Here is a 19,422-nt window from a genome sequence, read left to right as displayed (position 1 = left end):
GCTCTCAAGAATAACATCAGTTGCTCTGCAGTCATGGTACAATTTGGGGGTTCTGAGGCTGCAAGAGACAGAGCGGTGTGTCCATCACCACAAATAGCTCCCAGCTCAGATCCAGCTGGTGTCATCCTTTGCCCTGCCTCCAGTTCACTCAAAGTTATTCAATGTGCTCCAGGCTTTATGCCTAAGTTAGTAGCTTGGCAGGTTGGTAAGCTGTTTCCTGGCAGAGCCCAGATGCTTGAGTGTGTGCCCATGCAAGTAGACTCCTGGACAGCACGTGGCACCCATAGCAATGGGTTAAAAATGTAAAATGTAGCTAGGGGGTGGCAACATATTTGGAATGCATTTGGAAAAAATGCTGTAAGCCGCTTTAAGACCATGGGATAGAGCATGATATAAATTAAACAGGTAATATTTTATTTCTCATCTCAACAGGGAATTTAGTTGGAGAACCAGAGTGACACCTGAACAAAGTCACTGAGGGCATTTAGAACAAGATCATCAGGTGATCCTTTCCCAAGAGAGTTGCCCTTGATTCCCGGATTTCAGAGTTTTCACACAATGGGCCACCTTGTTTCATATCTGGATATAACTTTATATACGTCCTTACTTCAGATGCTACAGCTCTTACTGTTGAACTTAGTACACTGTATTGGGACTCTCTTTTCTGAGGAGGGGTATCAATGGGTTTGTGAGTTGTGTGTATGCATCCATGCATGAATGACACGCAAATCTACCAGGAATGGTCATGACTCACAGGACAGATTTGGATGGTTGTATCTGGGCATGAAGCCACAAGCCTCGTCCCCAGTCTAACCTGGAGAGGGACATCAGCCTGTGTGGAATTGACAGGATTCAAAGCCAACATTCCATCCTGCTATTCCCCCCACTCACCACACAAGTATGGGGAGGAGTTCTTTGTGTGTTTCCCTTTGGGGATGAGTTCTTTAAGCAGCAATTGGCCACTTTAGGAAGGTGACTTCTAGGCAGCTGGGCAGGGAGAAAATGTGACAGGCTGAACTCACGAGAAAGGCTTGTGAGGGGAGGAAAGTAGGGCTGTCACTCAAGGTAGAATCATGCATCAGGTCTTTATAGCAGGAGCGGCAAGGGAATTGGGTCAGAACCAGTTGAGAATTATATAAAGACTAGTAAAGATGGCTGAGCCAGGATTTGGAAGCTGTCAAGAAGATTCCCAACTCCATGACAATGCAGAAAAGATGGCTGCTGCTGACCAGGGAGTGAAGTGGGCAACAGAGTTGATTGAACAGAAGCTGGCGCTTGAGGAAGAACAGGAGGTCAGTTTCTAGGGGACAAATGGGGCTGGTTTGCTGGGAGCCCAAGGGCTCCACTGGGCTCCACTAAAACTCCAGGAATGTAGTGTCGTTGACAATGATGCAAATGGCAGCCATACTATGAAGTAATGTTAAGTAGCCACTTCAGTCCGCAGAATCCAGAGCAGATGCCTCTTTCTCACCACATCTTACCATTATCTAGACTAACAACATGAGAAAAACAGGAGAGAGCAGATCATTTTGAGTTTTCACTGGTAGAGACGATGAATGGTCCAAGGGAACACATCCCAGATATGGATCTGGGCTCACTTAGAGTGGATTGCAGATACAATGTGAGGGACAGCATCTTGCAATAATAGCTCTTACACAGCTTGCCAGTTATAACTCTTACCTGATTTTGAATATTTGTGGAAAGCAGAATCACAACTATCTTTTTCACAGCCAAGGGAAGAAAGGAAACAGAAGACAGGTACTCAAATCTTCAGCATTTTTTTTTACATTCTATGTATTTCACCCAGAAACAACACTCCAGCCCCACTGCAAAGCTGCCAGAAATGGCATGGATGGATTCTCCACAGCTGGAAGATGAGAAGAGGCATGGACCGATCAACAAAGGTGTTGAGGGGCTTAAGGTCAGAGAGGCTGGGACCTTCAGCTTGACTTTTGGAGCTTATTCTGTTGCATGCAATGCTCTTTATGTTGTCATCTGGTAGCTGGCCACCCTGCCCTACAAATGTGTTTTAATGTTTGGATGATGTGACTGATGTTTTAATCTAATTTATGTGATTTGCTTTTATTGTATTTATTACCGCCTGTGATCCGCTCTGAGCCCGCCTGTGGGGAGAGCAGAATATAAAATAAATAATAAAATTAATTTATCTATGAACCCATTCCACCAGAAGTAGCATCCAGAGCTTAACCCAATGGGCACAAATATTCAATCTATATGTTCTTCACATGGCTGCATGGCATTATAAATCCTGTCTATGGGAACAGTAGTCTATAGTCACCAAAGACAGGGCTAGCTTCTGCCTTCTATTTTCTCCCTTTGTGTGTATGTACATGTGTGCATGAGCTATGGCATCTTAGAAAGGCATGGCCATACATTTTAAGTATGATATATGCCCCCCTCCCATGCTCAGGATTGTAAATGGTGCTATTGCTCTTTGATACTGACTTGAGAGTGTCCCTCTCATACTCACCTGGCACCAAGTACAATTGTCTTCTCCGTCATTTTTACCACCTCCACCTAAGTTTCTCCAAACCCAGCTATTGGCACAACCACATGCCTGAGTTGTTTTGTTCCTGCAAGATCTATTCCTCTCGTTTGACCCCTAGATAAATTTCTAGGCCTCCTAACTCCAACAATTCAGTTTGCCAGAGTTAGCTAATTCTGTTCAAGCCAGCTGCTTTCAGAAACATACAGCACCACTTCTGACAGTTTGTAAGGAAAGGACTGGGGATTCAGAGGTAGGATGAGAATGGAAGATGGCACCAGGTAGTTACACCAAAACAACAATAGCAGCAGCAGCAACATATAAGCTTGTATTTGATGGTCTGTTCCTAAATTTCTGTTTCCAAAAATGGTGCTCTAGATCAACGAATGATCCAGTAGAATCCACCAATTGTTAGAAGACCAAATAGTTCCTTTACTCATTCATAGTGGACTGTTCTTCCCACTGCCTTAAATGACAATCCCTTTTGTTTTTATTTGTACAATGCCATCTTGGTCTTCTTGAATATTGCCCCCTCCCCCAATCTAGGATTGTAGAACTCAGCCAGTGATGCAGTTAGGTAATTTCAGTCTGTGGACACAATGGTCTTACACCCTCTCCACTTTAGATGATGACATACATTTAAAATGCAAAGATACAACTTGATTTCCCTCTGCTGAGCCTTGAGGCCCTGGACTTTCATCCCAAAGTCCAGTTCTGATAGGACCATGGTTCTCTCAAAACAGAACATATGCTTGGTGAGCTACTATGTTCCTTGTCCTAACACAACTGTACATTAAGGGGTAACTATACAAGTTGAATAAGCAGGTGGCAACTGACCTTCTCCACTGCTTCTTTAGTATCATACTCTTGAGATGGCAGCCAAGAGGGAACAGAAGCGGTAACACACTGACAATTTTTAATTCTGTTCTACACTCACCAGATCTCACTTGGAGTACTGTGTCCAGTTCTGATCACCACATTTTAAAGGACCTCAGTAAACTAGACTGAATCCAGAGGAGGGTGACCAGGGTGGGTGAGTGGCATGGAGATCACACCCTGTGAGGAAAAGGCAAAAGAACTAAGTGTGATTAGCCTGGAGAAGTATGGGGGACATAATCACTGTCTTCAAATATCTGAAGGACTGTCATGTAGAAGATGGCGCATAGTTGATCTTCTTGCTCTAGGGGGTAGAACTTGAACTTAAGGGTGAAAATTACAAGGAAGTAGACTTTGGGTAAATATTAGGGTAAACTTCCTAATTGTAAGAATAGTAAGGATCTGGTGGAGTCTCTTTCACTGGAGGTCTTTAAGCAAAGGCTGGTTGGCCATCTATTAGTTGTATATTCCTGCACCGAGCAGGGTATTGGATTAGTCTACTTCCAATGCCCTACCCAACTCTATGACTCCACCCTACCCTTTTCCCTAGGGCTGTTCAAACAAGAATGGAAATTAAGTTGGTCTCTCCATAGATGAAAGAAATTTATGATATTATATTTGGCATTGGGATAAGTAGAACACATTGTAAGAAGTAAACAAAGACAAAAATAAGCCCTTTGATCACCATGTTCTTGGCCGCAACTGGAAAGCAAAAAAAAGGGGGGGAGGGGGTTTGCAGTTACAGGGCAAGGAGACAAAAGTTCAGTAGTAAGCCAGAGAATTCTTCAGAAATGTTTCCCTCCCTGTTTCTCTCTCTCTCTCCCTCTGTCCTTCGTAGGGCCAGGAGAGGGTGCGGAAGAGCTCTGTGGACCTAAGGCGCGAGATCATTGAAGTTGGTGGCACCCAGTACCTCTTTGAGCTACGCAAAAAACCTAAAAAGAAGAAGGAAGAGAAGAAACCAGAGCCTGAACCAGAGGAAATTGTAGGGGGAATTGCATTGTGGGGGGCGGAGGGACAGTAGTGAGAGCCCAGATTTAATCCACAATCAGATTTAGGAAGCAGAAGCAAGAAAACAGCTCATTCTCCAAATCTGGAGGCCTCTAGACGCATGGCATCCCTATGAAAGGCAGTATCGGTCCATACACGCTTGGGAACTGTGGGTAGGAATTGAGAATAGCCATGCCCTTCCTCAGGTTTTGAGAACCCTTTCTTCTCAAATGATTTAAAAAAACAACTTACTACGTTTTCTGAGCCTTTGCAACACCCACTGAACTACCAATTCTTCCCTGCAGACAGGTCCTGTGACAGAAGACAACTTCTTGAGAGCTGCTGTCCAGGGCAAGGTGCACGTGGTTGAGAAATTCCTGGCAGATGGGGGTTCTCCAGACACAAGTGATGAGGTATCACAAAGCTCAGGGAATATCATTCTCCATTATCTTTCCTGTGGTTCCTATTCATCATCTTTTTCTACTGCTATGAATTAGAATGTGGGACCCATTGGTGGTCAGTCATCACTACACCTAGGATGATGCTTGCCTATACTGGAGAAGAGTGTAGGGTTTGGGGCAGGGCAGTAAAGGAAACTGAAAATACTCAGTACAGTTTTTATAAATGTCAGAACACCCAGAACTGCCTTATATCAGGTGAGACCACTGGCCAATCTAGCACACAGTATTGTTTATTCTGACTGGTAGTAGCTCTTCAAGGTTCTGGGCACCAAAACATCTTTCCTAACACCTGTCACTTTTAACTGGAGATGCTGGGGACTGAACCTGGGACCTTCTTAGGATTGCCAACGCTAGAGTGGGAAATTCATGGCCATTTGGGGGGGGGGGTTGAAGCCTGCGGAGGAAAGTGTTCAGGGTGGGGAGGGACCTTAGCAGGGAATAAGAACAGAGTCCACCCTCCAAAGCAGCCATTTTCTTCGGTAGTCTGGAGTTTAGTTGTAATTCCAGGAGATCTCCAGGCCCCACCTGGAGACTGGCAACCCTAGACCTTTTGCATTCAAAGCTTGTGCTCTACCATTAAACTATGGCCTCTCTCGAAACAATTTTTTTTTAGAAGAAGGTATAGGACACCCTCCGTTTCTGAATCTGAAAAATAAGTCTTCAGTTTAATATGAAGGCACGTGAGTTGTCTACTGGAGTACCAATAGGGGGACCAGGTTAATGGCTTCTTGAAACACCTTTGGCCTTTAATCTGTGGATCCTTATATACCTATTTAGTACAAGAAGAGGATAACTGGGAAACGTCAATGGGCAGAACCTCATGAAGTCTGCATGAAAAAAAAGCCCCAGTTCCTCAGTATATACACTGAACATGAAAGAAGTTTCACAGGTTTTTGAGCAATGTATGGACATGTTTAATAAGTGTTGGAATGGTGGTGTGCTGGGCAGTGGGGGGGGATGTTGGGAGCCAATGAAGATTTAAAGAAAAATACAGGGAGACCTTGTGCCCTAGATAGTTGGTACAGGAACTCCCTTCTTTCACTATATCCTTTATTGAAGACTGCAATTCTCTCTTTCACCTAGTTCCGCAGGACAGCTTTACACCGTGCCTCACTTGAGGGATATACAGAGATAGTGGAGAAGCTTTTGGCCCATGGTGCCACTGTTGACTTCAGAGATCGAGTAAGATGCCTCTCCTTACATCCTTTCCCATCCGTGCTTATTTGTGTCTCAATCATTCTGTAATTTCAGCAACGCCTCTTCCGCGCTCTGTCACTGTCAATTTCCTCTCTAAGTCTCAAGGAAAATATTTACTGAGTTGTCTGGGGATCAAAACTGGCTTTGATCTCCAGACAACTGGAATGTGCAGGTGCATGGAAGTACAAAGGGAAACTCCGAGGGTAGACGAGGATTAGTATATATGCAAGGGAAAGTGGATCTCCTCTGCTGACGGATGTGCACTACCTGCTTACAGCTGGATGCCACTGCTATGCATTGGGCCTGTCGTGGTGGACATCTTGATGTTGTGAAGCTCTTGCAAGAGAAAGGAGCCGATTTCAATGTCAAGGACAAGGTAAGTGAAGGAGTGGGGATTCCAGGAACTGGCTTATGAGAACTGGGATGGAAGGAAGAGCATTGGAGAGATGCTGTGTGTGTGTGGGGCAGGGGGCGGGGGGGGGGAGTAGATGAACTTTGTACAAAAGCATTGGGGCAAAGAGGTTTTTAGAGAGAAAGTTGTGGGCTGTGTAAGGGTAACTGGAATACTGGGTATATTGATGAAAAGAATTAATATGAATAATGGTTCTTCCTTCTGGCTTCCATCCTTCTATATTTACTCAAATGCAGCTTCTCAGCACTCCTCTGCATGTGGCCACCCGCACTGGCATGACTGAGATTGTGGAACATCTGATTAAAAATGGAGCGGATATCAAATCCTGTGATCGGGTAAGATAACCATCTTGAGAAGTGTGTGTGTGTGTGTGTGTGTGAATTTATTGCAATCTGTATAGCTCACCTCACTCCAGGCAATAACTTATGGTGGGTAACAGCAATTGTGCAGCCGCAGATGAGGCTCTGTTTGCAAAATGAAAACAAGAGACAAAAGGAAGGGAAAGATGAATTTGACACTGGAGGTAGAGAATTTTAAGATGTAAGAGACCTTATCTGGCCTTACTAAATTCAGTTCCTGTTAGTTCTAGTACGCTTGACCCTTCTCTTTTCAAAGGTGGGTTGAGTTGTTTCATACTGGAGCTCCTTCCATACTTCTCTGGCAACTTCCAGCCAATCAGGGATGCACCAAGTGAAAAATGCCCCATTTGGATCCACCAGCCAAGGAGCCAGTACCTTCCATCCATAGCAATGGTGAAACTGCAGCCTTTGGGACAGGCAGAAAGATTCTGTTCAGCTACCCTGACTGAAATCTTTGAGGGCATTTGGAAATGTTTTCTGTCTTTAGCAAGTCAGCTGGTCTCTGCCTCCAAAGCTTCAGTACACCCAGACTCGTATTTGCAAAGCACTTGAGAGATCTGATCTGGATGGTTCTTATCTGGCTGCTAGAACTTCCCCTATTCTTATGTCAATAGTATGAGCTTAGTTTCGGTGCCTGATTCCTATTTGTCCTCATCTTCTACAATGTGGTGTCTGTTGCAGGAGGGAGACAGTGCCCTGCACGATGCTGTTCGTCTCAATCGCTACAAGATTATTAAATTGCTGATTCTGCATGGGGCAGACATGATGGCCAAAAACCTGGTGAGTGTTGCCCTGTTATGGCCCAACCAGGGGATAAAATCTTAATATTTCAGTGGTGATTTTTCCTTCATCTCAATTCAAAAGATAAAGCCTATTCTCTTGGCAGTTCAGCTGTCAGCTACAGCTAACTTGTGTGTTGCAGCAGTTATATGGTACAAAGATGCTTACCATTCTCACCTCTTTCTCCTGCCGCAGGCTGGAAAGACTCCTATAGATCTTGTGCAGCTATGGCAAGCAGATACACGGGAAGTACTGGAGAAGCAAGAACCAGACACTGCAGAGATGCCAGCGTGAGGCAGGTGGAGGGGGGACCAGGTGGAACTCCACATTAAGATGACAGACTCCAAAAGGTTGTCATTATTACCCAATAAAATAAAATAAACAAAGTAAAATCCAGTGAGAGTTCATCTACTGTGTGAGAGAAATATAATAGCTGAAAAATTCTCCATTACCAGCTGTACATGTGAATGTTCTGTTTGTCATGCAGCTGTACATGGCACAGGCATCGTACCAAGGTCTATTAAGTTCAGTGTTTACTCTGACCAGTAGCGGTTCACACCATCTCCTACCCAATCCTTTTAACTGGAGATGGATGCCAGGGATTGAAACTGGGACCTGTATGCAAACTAGATACTCTACACTGAGCCACCACCCCTTTTATGGATTGAGTGAGGGATAACACGCAGGTGTCCCAGCTGCATGATAGCAAACTAGTCCACAATACCAAACTGTCTGCAGTATACTGGGCTATTGTTTGTAGCAGCAAAGACTCCAGGAGTCTTTTAGAGATTCCAAGATAAAAGTGCACATTCTCTGTGTGCAGCCAGGTCCTGAGTAGCAGAGGAGGCTCACAGCTTGAGGAGGAGCAGGCTTCCTACACTTGGAGGGGGGCTGGACTGAACTGCGCTAGGACCAGTCTGCTGATTAGAGGTGAGCTCTGATTGTGAAACAAAGGCCATTCCAGGAAGGAAGGGTGACAGAGCTGACTGAAGGATGGCAGGCAATCAACTGCTGGGGCATTCAATAAAGAACACAATAACTAAGGCAAGGATGGCAGAAATTTGAAAAGAAGCAGATAGCCAATAAACAGTTGAAAAACAATGCTTAAAAAAGTAGATTGCTATGACATATTAAACAGTGTAGAAATGTCCAACAGAAAGCACATAGTAGTATAGTCTACAGTCCCTATCCCTGTACCAATGCATCTCTCTGAACCATTTCCTTACTGCACAGTCCTATTGCCTGTGAAATATTAATCAGTACTACTACTGCTATTCAACATACAAAAAATTCTGTTAATTTTTGTTACTGAATAAGGGTAACATACTTGTTCCTACAAGGCATAAGAAGATGATTGTAAGGTAATTTACCTTGAGGAACTCATTGCCATGGGATATGGTAATGGTCACTAGCTTTGATGGCTTTAAAGAGGGATCTGATGAACTCAAAGACGATTGATCCCTTAATACCTATAAACACTGATGGCTGAATGGAACTTTCACAATCACAAGAAGTACACCTCTGAATGTTAGTTGCTGTGGGGCAGCAGCTAGCTTCTGGACCTCTGCCGTGGGCCTTCTGGAGCATGTTTGGCCACTGTGGGAAACAGGACACTGTACTAGGTGGACCATTGATCTAATCCAAATGGGCTGGATAAATAGCGTTTCCACATTTAGTGAGATATCACACTAAAGAGTTCAAACAGCTGGCTCAAGCACCAAATTAATCTGTGGGATCCCTGTATCTTTTTTAGCTAAGAAGAAAAGCAATAGGGGGGGTAGGGTAATATGAATCATATACATGGAGAGTTGGAAAAGAGATGACGTGCCTCTTCAGCCTGAGCCTCCCACATAAAATAAAAAAGGTGGGCAAAAAGAGAGACAGCTGCTATAGAATAGTGGTTAAGTGGTTCAGCTGTGAATCAGCACTCTACTGGTTCGAATCTCACTGCTGCCAGGAGCTCAGTCGGTGGCCTTGGGTAAGCCACTCCTTTCAGCCCCAGCTCCCCAGCTGCATTGTGGGAATAATAGTAACACTAACTTGTTCACCACTCTAGGTGAGACTAGAAGAGTGGTATATACGCGCAGTTATTATTATCGGAAGTGATGTGTAGTTTGGGTTAACATCAGGAAAGCAAGAGCTAAGACAGCTAAGACACTATACACCTGCTTCCACCAATGCAAATCCTATCCTCTGGCTGGCCTGGTTGGTATTCTCTGTCCTTCATTCTATGCAAGGTCTCTTTGGCACTGCGCTCGTATTCAAACTTTAAAAAGAGGGGGAAAGGGAAGGGGGCATCGTAACGTTGTAATCCACACTACATACCTATTGGAGAGTAAACTACATTGGCCACAGCAGGCAAACAGGGCTACGAGTGGGTTGCCGCTTGTGGGTTGGGGATTACCGTTCCGAAAGCGATCCCTTGTGCTCTCCCCTAGTTCCCGTCGCATTGAGCTGAGAGAGTGTAAATCACTCCCTGGGCAGGATTTCACCCCCCGCCCTCCCCGCCCTTTTGTAATGGACGAGGATTTCCAGTCTGGGGAAGCTGGACGATTGGACCCCGCCCCTCGAGGGCGGTCTTGGCACGCCTGCAGGCCGAGCAGCGGGATCTGGGGCTCCTCCTGAGCGCAACACAGGCAGCTGCCGTGCTGGGGTCAGGAAGAACGAGGACCATGAGAGCCCCGCGGATCCTGCCTCTTCTCCGGCCAAGAAGCCTTTGCTGGCGCCCCACTGGCACGGAGTCGGGGAGCGCTCCTAGGAGGTTCAGCGCTGTCGCCGGTGGAGCAGCGCCCAGTCAGCGGCTGGACCTACGGGGCATCTACCCGCCCCTGACTACCCCCTTCACCTCACGAGGAGAGGTGGATTGCCATCGCTTGGAGGAGAATATGCGCCTCTACGCTGAGGTCCCCTTCCGAGGTAGGATCGGAGGCCAGGCAGGGCACGTGGGCTCTTTCCAGAGAGGCCCCGGCAGAGAAGGCGAGCGCTTAGGGCGACCACTGGAACGGACGCGGGAGCCCCCTGCAACTGTCGCGCTGCTGAGCCCAAGGCCAGACTAGGCAAGACGGCGGCGCTATTTATGTCTTTGTAAACTTGCATTTATTTACCATACGGCATTGCTTATGGATTCTTCCTTGATACTGACTGTACTACTCTGACACTGTGTAATCCGCCTTGAGCCTCAGTGAGAAAGGTGAGCCATAAATGACATAAATAAATAAAATATTTAGAGTGGATCTCGGCCATTTAAAAATGCCGCCAGGGCCCGATCGGCGTGGCGGGAGCAGGCGATTTTGTCCTTCCCTCCCCACACCTTTCCCAGTGCTCAGCTGCGGGCTCTTTCTGAAAGACAGCCGTTCTGGCTGGCTGAACGATTTCCAGAGCCCTGTTCACTCCTCTGCCTGGCTTGCTGGATTGCATCTGGCAGCTGGATCGTTTCCAGCAAATAGAAAACTGAACTAGCAACTAGACTGTCTTCAAGGACACCCATGGCTGCCTGCCTGCCTGGACTTTGGGCCCATTTGCTTCTCTGCAGGAGATGTAAAGTTTGAAAGAGGAAACTGCCTTCAGCATCTAACCCCCCACCCCCCAATAACCTTCTGGTCTTAAGCTGTTCTTCCCTAAAGTGTCGGCCACCCCTTCTCCACATTTGGTTGCCACTTTCCCCTGACAGGGTTTCTTTCCTCAGTAAAAGTTCCATGCAGATCAAGTAACACTTCTTCTCCTCGGGCCCTTAAGGACAGTGGCTCATCTACACTCTGGCAGCCAGGAGTACCATGGCGGCACAACTAAGCAGCAGATAACAGCTATCTTGCCTTTGGCTGCCTTCCTGGAACTGTGGCTGAACCCATTCTGGTGATTCAGTATCACTACTGGGACCCCAGTGCATGCAAAAACATTATGTTTTGCAGGTTTTGTGGTGCAGGGCTCCACCGGGGAGGCTCCCTACTTGACACAGCAGGAACGTCTGGAAGTGGTGAGACGGTTGCGGCAAGCTGTATCCAAGGAAAAGCTGCTGCTTGCAGGGACTGGATGTGAATGTGAGCAGGGTGGGCCAGGGATTATCACCCTCTAGTTTGTACCATGCCCTGAAGTAAGATTCTGGTATTGGGACCTTACCTTATGTGGATCTTGTTTGGATGGAACCTAATTCTACTTCCGGTGCATGGCTCCTAATCTGATGGGGCCCATCCTCTGACCTGCTGGGCCTTGTAAACCCTGACCCTCGTGGGATCCTTGGCCCTGATCCTTGATATAACCTCCTTCCTCTTCTCTCAGCAACTCGGGCCACTATTGAGATGACTGCACAGATGGCTGACAAAGGGGCTGATGCTGCTCTTGTGGTCACTCCATGCTATTACCGGGGGAGCATGACCAGCGCTGCCTTGATCCATCACTACACAGAGGTGAAGAACAGAATGAGTCAATGATGGGAATGGGATTTGAGAGGACATGGCTGAGGAGGCTATTTTTTTATAGAGAGCTGAATCCAGGAAACCCAGGAACATAAAAATAGGAAGGAGTGCATCTGATCATTATCTGCCTTGAATTTTAGATCTGATCATGTTGAATTTTAGATCTAATCATGTTTTCTATTTGTTAATGCAGTTGTGATCCTTCTAGAGGGTTGGCCTCATGCTGTATGTATTTTTGCTTTTTCCTTGACATCCACAACCATTAAGATAGGGCAATCTGTAAATCATAATGAATATGTACAAGCACTGTTTCCTCCAGGAACTGTTCCTTCTCACTGTGTACAGTTCCCCCTTTGTGTGAGGCTAATTATCAAGTATACGTTCTCTCACTTGTGACAAATCATTCACAGACGGTTAAAAATTCCCCCAAGTCAAAGTATGCCTGTGGTAGAATCACCTAGGAGACAATGACAGCAATTCCTCTTGGATTTTGCGGAGTTGGAAAATGAACACTGCCCCGTCATGAGTCAGAGGAAAGAGGACCACGTGATAGGGCCAAGCTACACATGACGAATGACACTTGAACAGCAAGTGGATTGAGTGGAGGGCAAGTGAACAGGGAGAAATACACTTGCTGTTCAAGTGTCATTCGTCATGTGTAGCTTGGCCCATAGTTCCATCACTTTCATCCATGCAGGACTGACAGTGAAGAAATCTACCTTGCCCAATAGTATATAAATTCTACCTGTCAAATAGCTCTCTTTCCCCTTCCCTTGTGTGTCTTTTCTTTGTAGAGTCTAAGCCTGAAAGCAGGAGCTGTCTCTCTTTGTGAGACACTATTCAGAAAGCAGGATATAAATATAACAGATAACTCTCTTACAGTCCAACGAAAATGTCACACTTCATTGTCCTGCATTCTGTTCAAGAGGAAATGCATGAGATACTTCCCAAAATAGATAATGTTGTGTAATAAATATATGGTAACAAACAGTGACTGTATTTGTAGGATCTGCCACGTCAGGGGAATCTCTGTAAGTGTACGGGACATGGATCGTTTCTGTATAAAGCTCATATGCTAGTACTGCATTGTTTTGTATCCCCCACCAGGTGGCTGAAGCATCTCCAATCCCTGTAATACTCTACAGTGTCCCAGCCAATACGGGTCTGGAGCTTCCCAATGAGGTGGTGCTTACCCTGGCACAGCACCCCAACATTGTGGGGCTCAAGGACAGTGGTGGCAATGTGAGTAAAAGGCGGGAGACACATGCTGAGCTCAAGTGATGCTGCCCAGGGTTTTAATTGCACCCTTGGAAGATGACATACATCCCAGTTTGAGGATTTGCCAGCATTTGAGAACTGAAAGCTGGAGCTCATGTTATCTCAAGTAAGCAAAAAGTTTGCTGGAGAGTCTAAAGAGCTGCCAATTTCTCCTTCACCTCATGTGTTGAAACATTAACTTTGAAGTAATGATTTCAAGTGACCCAGAAGGGAGAGTTAGGGCACAGTCAGATGGCAGCTTCCCACCCTCTTGGATGTAGCAGTTGTGTATTATGATATGGTACCTTGTGTTTTATCTCCCTTGAGTCTTGTTATAGACTACAAGTCTGTAGACTCTACCCAGCCCAATCTGTCAGCTGTGAGCTTTCCAGTGCATTTTCCCGTTAAAAGCATTGATTACACTATTCCTCTCCTCTTACTGGAAGAGCATTGCTGAGTATATGTGGTTCCCAGAGGATCTCCTATTCAGGAATTCACCAAACTAAGCATCTGATATCATTGTGCGTCCCCTAGAGCACTTTCTGCTTAGATCTGTGGGCCACCTACCCCTCTCCTTGACCTTCTTGCTTGATGGTATCTAATGTAGTCACAGTGTTACATCAGCGAAATGGAGCAAAAAGTGTCAGTCATCCTATCCTAGAGCTTTACATACCTTTTTCAAGGATTGGAAACTGCCTTGTAGAGTACAAGGGGGAGGGGAGGAGGGGGAAGGACCTGGAGAACTGAAAAGAGCAAGCTCTATACAAATAAGGGGGCACCAGGTAACATTGTACCATCATTTCTACCGTATCTGCCCTGTGGTCATTGTAGCCCTTGCAGATATCTTTGTATTTGCTGGCTGACAGTCCCTAGCATACTCCTGAACATTGGAAACCCAGTGCTGTCTGTATGTTTCATGATCCCAGATGCCCCTTTTCTTACTAGATTACCCGCTTGGGGCTGCTTGTCCACAGGACCCACCATGAAGACTTCCAGGTTTTGGCGGGTTCAGCTGGCTTTCTGCTCGCCAGCTACATTGTAGGTAGGTGATAAAGGGAAACTCACATCTAGATGGGAATGTTTATGGATGTATCACAAAATGGGGAGAAGGAACAAAGGATGTGTTGTAATGTTTGAAGGAGGAGAGACAATATCTCAAAACTTCCTTCTCAAAACATCCCTTCAGTAGAGTAGCCAGGAAGCTGTGGGAGATATTATCAGGGTGGGGGTCACAACATTTGGTCCATTGATTTGAAGGCAGCTGAGTAAGAATACTGGGAGTTGTTTTTTGTGTGTGTGTTGTGGGGGGGGGGGACCAAGGATGTGTTTCCAGTGAATGGATGTTCATTTCTATTGGCTCTGCTCCAGGTGCCGCTGGAGGAATCTGTGCCCTTGCCAATGTGCTTGGTACACCTCTTTGTCAGCTCGAGAGTCTATGCCATACTGGAAGCTGGAATGAGGCCCGTGAACTGCAGCGCCGACTTATTGAGCCAAACATAGCAGTAAGAGCCAGAATACTGGGGGGGGGGGGGGAATGGTGACGAAGTTGGAATGCAACTGTATTGCCAAACTACAAGAAGGAAAGACTAGATTGGGAGAAAGGTTTTGTTTCTGTGGGCAATAAGTATTTTTTCTGAGACTGAAGCAGGACAGGGGTCTCAGTCTTATCCTTCTATGTTCTTGGAATAAGATCTCCTGTGAACTAGACACCGCATACCCCCTACACTGAGATCAGTGGCATGACCAAGCAATTGCCTAGAGGTGGGTGTGTGATCTCGTCGTTCATCTTCAACAGCTCTGAACTTTATCACTTTATTTTTGAGACTCAGAAGAGACTTTTGGGTGGCTGTGGCCCTGATATTTTGAGGATCCTTTGGAAAATATCTGGTATGGTCTTTGTAATCAGGAATATTTATGTTTTGCCTTTCTATTTCATAACCATTATAAAATTTCAGAAAAAAATCCATGGCTTCTTCCTGAGCTACTTCAGAACAGGGAAGGGAGTTGCTCAGTGGAAGAAAAGAGGGTTGCTTTTGTTGTTCAAGTGGTCTTCTGTGCAGGCACACATGGAATCTGCACATGTGCAGGCCAGCCACAGATGTTCTAAAGCTCCTAGAAAACCAGGATGGTCACCTAGCCCTTTTTGGATGGTTTTCTCCCAGGCACAGCTATAGAAGGTGGGGCAAGCGGTTCCCTCATTCAGTTCTCTAAGAGCCAAGCTACAAGTGACGCCTGACACAGGTTGGACACTTGTCAGCTTGCCTCAAGTTTTGATGGGAAATGTAGGCATCCTGGTCTTGCAGCTGTAATGGACAGCCAAGCTGTAAAACCAGGACGCCTACATTTCCCATCAAAACTTGAAGGAAGCTGACAAGTGTCCAACCTGTGTAAGGTGTCACTTGTAGCTTGGCTCTGAGCTGCTGGTACAGAAGGAAGGTAAGATAAAAGAGCTCACAGAAGGGAAAGAGGGAGGGATGTGTGCCTGCAAAGACCACTCGATGAACAACAGCTACAGATAAGGGCAACCCTGTTTTCATCATTGTGTCTTCTGTGCAGTCCCATGTGGGAGTTTAGTGAGCTAAACTAATGCAGGAGGAAGGCATGAAGCTCTTTAATGGAAGAGACTCTTCAGGACAGCCTTGCCAACAGCTGCATCGCTTCTGGAGTCTGTCAATGGCATAATGTTTGATAAATGTGGATAGCGTAGACCAGGTGGCTACTTTATACAAGTCAACTAGAGGGATGCCCAATTTGAAGGCTGACGAGGTGGACTGAGCTCTCGTAGAATGTGCTCTTATGTGTAAGGGGCATGGTTGCTTAGACTGTGTTTATAACAAGCCTTAATGAGCCACACGATCGAATACGAAACAGTCTGTGTGGAGAATTTCTGGCCTTTTGGGGGCGTTTTAAATAAAACAGAGAGATTAGGGTCCTTTTGTAAAACAGCTGTCCTGTCCAAATATAAGAACAAAGCACATTTAACATCCACGGTGCGCAAAAGTCTCTGTATCATCCTTAGGTATAGGGAAGAATACCAGTAAGACAATATCCTGGTTCAAGTGAGAAGTGGAGACCAGCTTTGGCATAAAATGGAGGCTTGGCTGGAGAACAACCTTACCTGTGAACATCTTAATGAAAGGAGGGTCATATCTCAGGGTTTGCAATTCACTCACAAGGATATGGCCATCAGAAAGGCTGCTTTAGCTGACAGTACCTTAAGAGAGCAGGTAGCTACGGGCTCAAAAGGTTTATGCATGATTGAGGTGAGAACCAAGGAGAGAGTCCACTGGGGAATAGGCCTGGCTGCTGAAGGATATAGTTTGCTAGATCTCAAAGGAAGGGCTTGTATTCTGGCTAGGCAAAGAGATTTCCCATTTGTTATCAAGGTAGATGGAAATGGCCACTAAATGGACCTTAATGGAGGAATTAGCCAAACCTTGGTCATTTAACTGGACCAAATAGTGTAAAACAGAGGGCAATGAGGAAGAGACAGGGTTCAAATTGTTATCGTTGGCCCAAAGGGAAATCTTTTCCATTTGGCTAGATACAATTTCCTGGTGGATGGTTTCCTAGCCTCTAATAGGACCTTTTGAACTGAGGAGGAAAAAACTAATTCTGAGGAGAGACTAATCAGGCTGTCAGTTTTAGAGTGCCCTGATCATGGTGAAGAACCATGTCATCCTGTAGCAGATCTAGGGTTAGTGGGAAAAGGTGGAGTCTTCCCGGTGCCATTAGAAACAGATCAAATCAGGCCTGCCTCGGCCACTCTCGTTTCAAACAGCCATCAAATGATAGCCGAGGAACATTCCCTCATCATCTTACTGAGTGTTACAGAGTCATAAGATTAGAGAGGGAAATGCATAAAGGAGGGTGCCTGACCAAAGAATCGGAAAGTGAAATAGATTTAAGGGATTCGGGGTGATAATTACCTATCCATGAAGAGTAGTAGTCCATGAAGGAAGAGGGCTTCAAATGGCCAGTGTTCTCGACCAGGAGAGTTTAGGGAAGGAGACCCTAAGGGTACAGCGCTTGGATCTGAAGGAGCGTGCATGATTTGAATGAGACAAAGCTCAGGTTCTTATATGGCAAATCATGTCCTGAGGCTGAGGAGCCCCCTCAGCCATTAGGACAAAAACTTTAAAGGTCACCTCCTGGGAACGACAAAGGATTGCATACCTTTGACTGGTGCTACCAGGGTGGGACAAAGAAATCCAATTGGGTTCTCCTGGTGCTTAATGAATTTAGACTCTTGAGTAAATATTCCCAGGCAGGAGTTACAAACTTATCAGAGCCTGCGATTGAAGGATAGGATTCAGTCATGGAAAAGAGGGGAGATTGGAATGTTTGAGTGCCCCTATTGACTCAATTACATATTCTGCAGCTTGGAGGGGCAGGAGCCAATCACGCTTAGTCCTCGGCATTTGTATTTACATTCTAGGCATGACTCGCTCTCCTGGGTGGGACTCTGCAACACTTTGCTCAGCCGGCGGGGAATCTAATGCAAATTAAGGTGCATCAGATCCAAGGGGCTTGTGATTTTTATATCACAATCAGCTCTTAAAATGGTGGAGGCTAGTGTGAACGGCTCACACGTGCACCAATCCCATATGGGACTGCACAGAAGACATGATGTCTAAGGTCCCACATTCACCACTCTTGCTGGTTTGAATCCCACTGCTGCCATGAGCTCAGTAGGTGGCCTTGGGTAAGCCATGCCTATCAGCACCAGCTCCCCAGCTGCATTATGGGGATAACAACAACACTAACTTTATTCACCACTCTGAATGGGGCACTAATCTTATATCAGTAAGCAGTATTAAGAAAGGCCTCTACTTGAGACATCAGATAGCTGCTGTCATTCAGAACTGAGTAACATTTAGTAGTATGGACTATTGGCCTGATCCAAAATAAGATGTTGTGCTAGTAACACTAATACTAGACCATGTGTTATCTAGGAAAAGATCAGTTGCTTGACTGCATATATATTCTTTCAAAGTATGCATGCTATTGGAGTATGATGTGTACCATGACCACCTAAATTTAGCAAGGGTCTAAAGGGAACTGCTGGGTTCTAGCACCCACCTTAGTCCTATGTTTGACATTCTAAAACCAGAGATATTTTCAAGATGGTGAAAGCTTTGTTGACTTCTTCAGTTACTTTCAAAATTTGAGAGCTTAGAATGGTGAAGTACTTGTATGAAAAAGGATTCATGCATACCTCCTTTGTTGGTCTTGTAGCAATTTTCAGATCTTCTCACTTTCTGTTCCTACAGGTGACCTACAAATTTGGAATCCCAGGCCTCAAGCAGGCCATGGAATGGTTTGGTTACTATGGAGGTCTCTGTCGTGCCCCCTTGCTACCGTTAAGCAAGACACAAGTGACGGAGCTGCACCAGGATTTCAGCTCTAATGGCTGGTTATGAACACTGGAATCTTGAGATAGTCTGTAGGGCTGTTGTGTTTTTTGCTCTTTGACCAGGCATTCTTTACAAATTAGTAAATACAGTTTATTCAATTTACAATGTATTCACTGGTGCTTTTGAAAGACCAAATGCTACACCACCAATAAAACAGGAAGAAAGAGTCCATAACAGAGTTTAATATACTGTTTCTCATGCTCTTTCCTCATATATATTTTTATCCCTTGCCACTTGCAAACTTCAAGTGTTTTCTGAGCAGAGGCAACAATGCTATCCTGGCTGTTCTCTGCTAGGTTTCATCTAGCCCTGCCCAGAAATGTACTTTAGCTGAATGGGTCACTTGCTGGTTTCAACAGTTAAAGTATAATTTTTATAGGAGCTGCACTCCCACATCCCCAATCACTGTGGCCTATTGAGCCAAAAATGGCTTGACCTCTTGGCTCAGAAGAGTGGCTTGTTAGCACTCCTTAAAGATAAAGCAACTGGATTGCATATCCAGTGCTGCTTTATGAAACTGAGCTTCACTTGTCCCTCCTACTCCCCAAGACAGGGGTAGTTATTATGGGACAGGAATGAGACTGAAAATGTGTTTTCCAAGTTTTTAAAAAAATCAGTTGGTCTGCTGATTCCATCAATAAGAGTGAATTCTGCTTAGAAAAGAAAAGAGGAGGGCTTGGTTAGACTATGTTAGATTACTGCAGGATAGAGGTGTACATTAAAGTAAAGCAGCACTAGAACGCTTCCTGGAAAAGTTA

General features: G+C 45.5%; 2 protein-coding genes and 1 long non-coding RNA gene across 3 annotated transcripts; 2 read left to right on the top strand and 1 right to left on the bottom strand.

Moving 5' to 3' along the window:
- The first annotated feature begins 1,028 nt into the window (after window positions 1-1,028).
- On the top strand, window positions 1,029-7,974 carry ANKRD2 (ankyrin repeat domain 2). Its single transcript, XM_054983465.1, has 9 exons — window positions 1,029-1,292; window positions 1,808-1,921; window positions 4,221-4,364; window positions 4,675-4,782; window positions 5,914-6,012; window positions 6,305-6,403; window positions 6,676-6,774; window positions 7,480-7,578; window positions 7,774-7,974. The coding sequence occupies exons 1-9, from the start codon at window positions 1,152-1,154 to the stop codon at window positions 7,870-7,872; spliced, it is 1,002 nt and encodes a 333-aa protein (XP_054839440.1). The 5' UTR covers window positions 1,029-1,151; the 3' UTR covers window positions 7,873-7,974.
- On the bottom strand, window positions 4,238-7,834 carry LOC129332383 (uncharacterized). Its single transcript, XR_008597329.1, has 3 exons — window positions 7,747-7,834; window positions 6,845-6,903; window positions 4,238-4,314 (listed from the first exon to the last, which is right to left on the bottom strand). It is a non-coding gene; the product is annotated as an uncharacterized LOC129332383 (long non-coding RNA).
- A 2,217-nt stretch (window positions 7,975-10,191) lies between the features above and the next one.
- On the top strand, window positions 10,192-19,370 carry HOGA1 (4-hydroxy-2-oxoglutarate aldolase 1). Its single transcript, XM_054982222.1, has 7 exons — window positions 10,192-10,494; window positions 11,487-11,615; window positions 11,854-11,981; window positions 13,098-13,232; window positions 14,193-14,289; window positions 14,616-14,749; window positions 18,521-19,370. The coding sequence occupies exons 1-7, from the start codon at window positions 10,251-10,253 to the stop codon at window positions 18,668-18,670; spliced, it is 1,017 nt and encodes a 338-aa protein (XP_054838197.1). The 5' UTR covers window positions 10,192-10,250; the 3' UTR covers window positions 18,671-19,370.
- Window positions 19,371-19,422: the final 52 nt, after the last annotated feature.

Source organism: Eublepharis macularius, chromosome 6 (assembly GCF_028583425.1).
Source record: "Eublepharis macularius isolate TG4126 chromosome 6, MPM_Emac_v1.0, whole genome shotgun sequence".
Taxonomy (NCBI): domain Eukaryota; kingdom Metazoa; phylum Chordata; class Lepidosauria; order Squamata; family Eublepharidae; genus Eublepharis; species Eublepharis macularius.
Note: the sequence above shows the minus strand (reverse complement) of the source record. Positions and strands in the feature narration are given on the sequence as shown.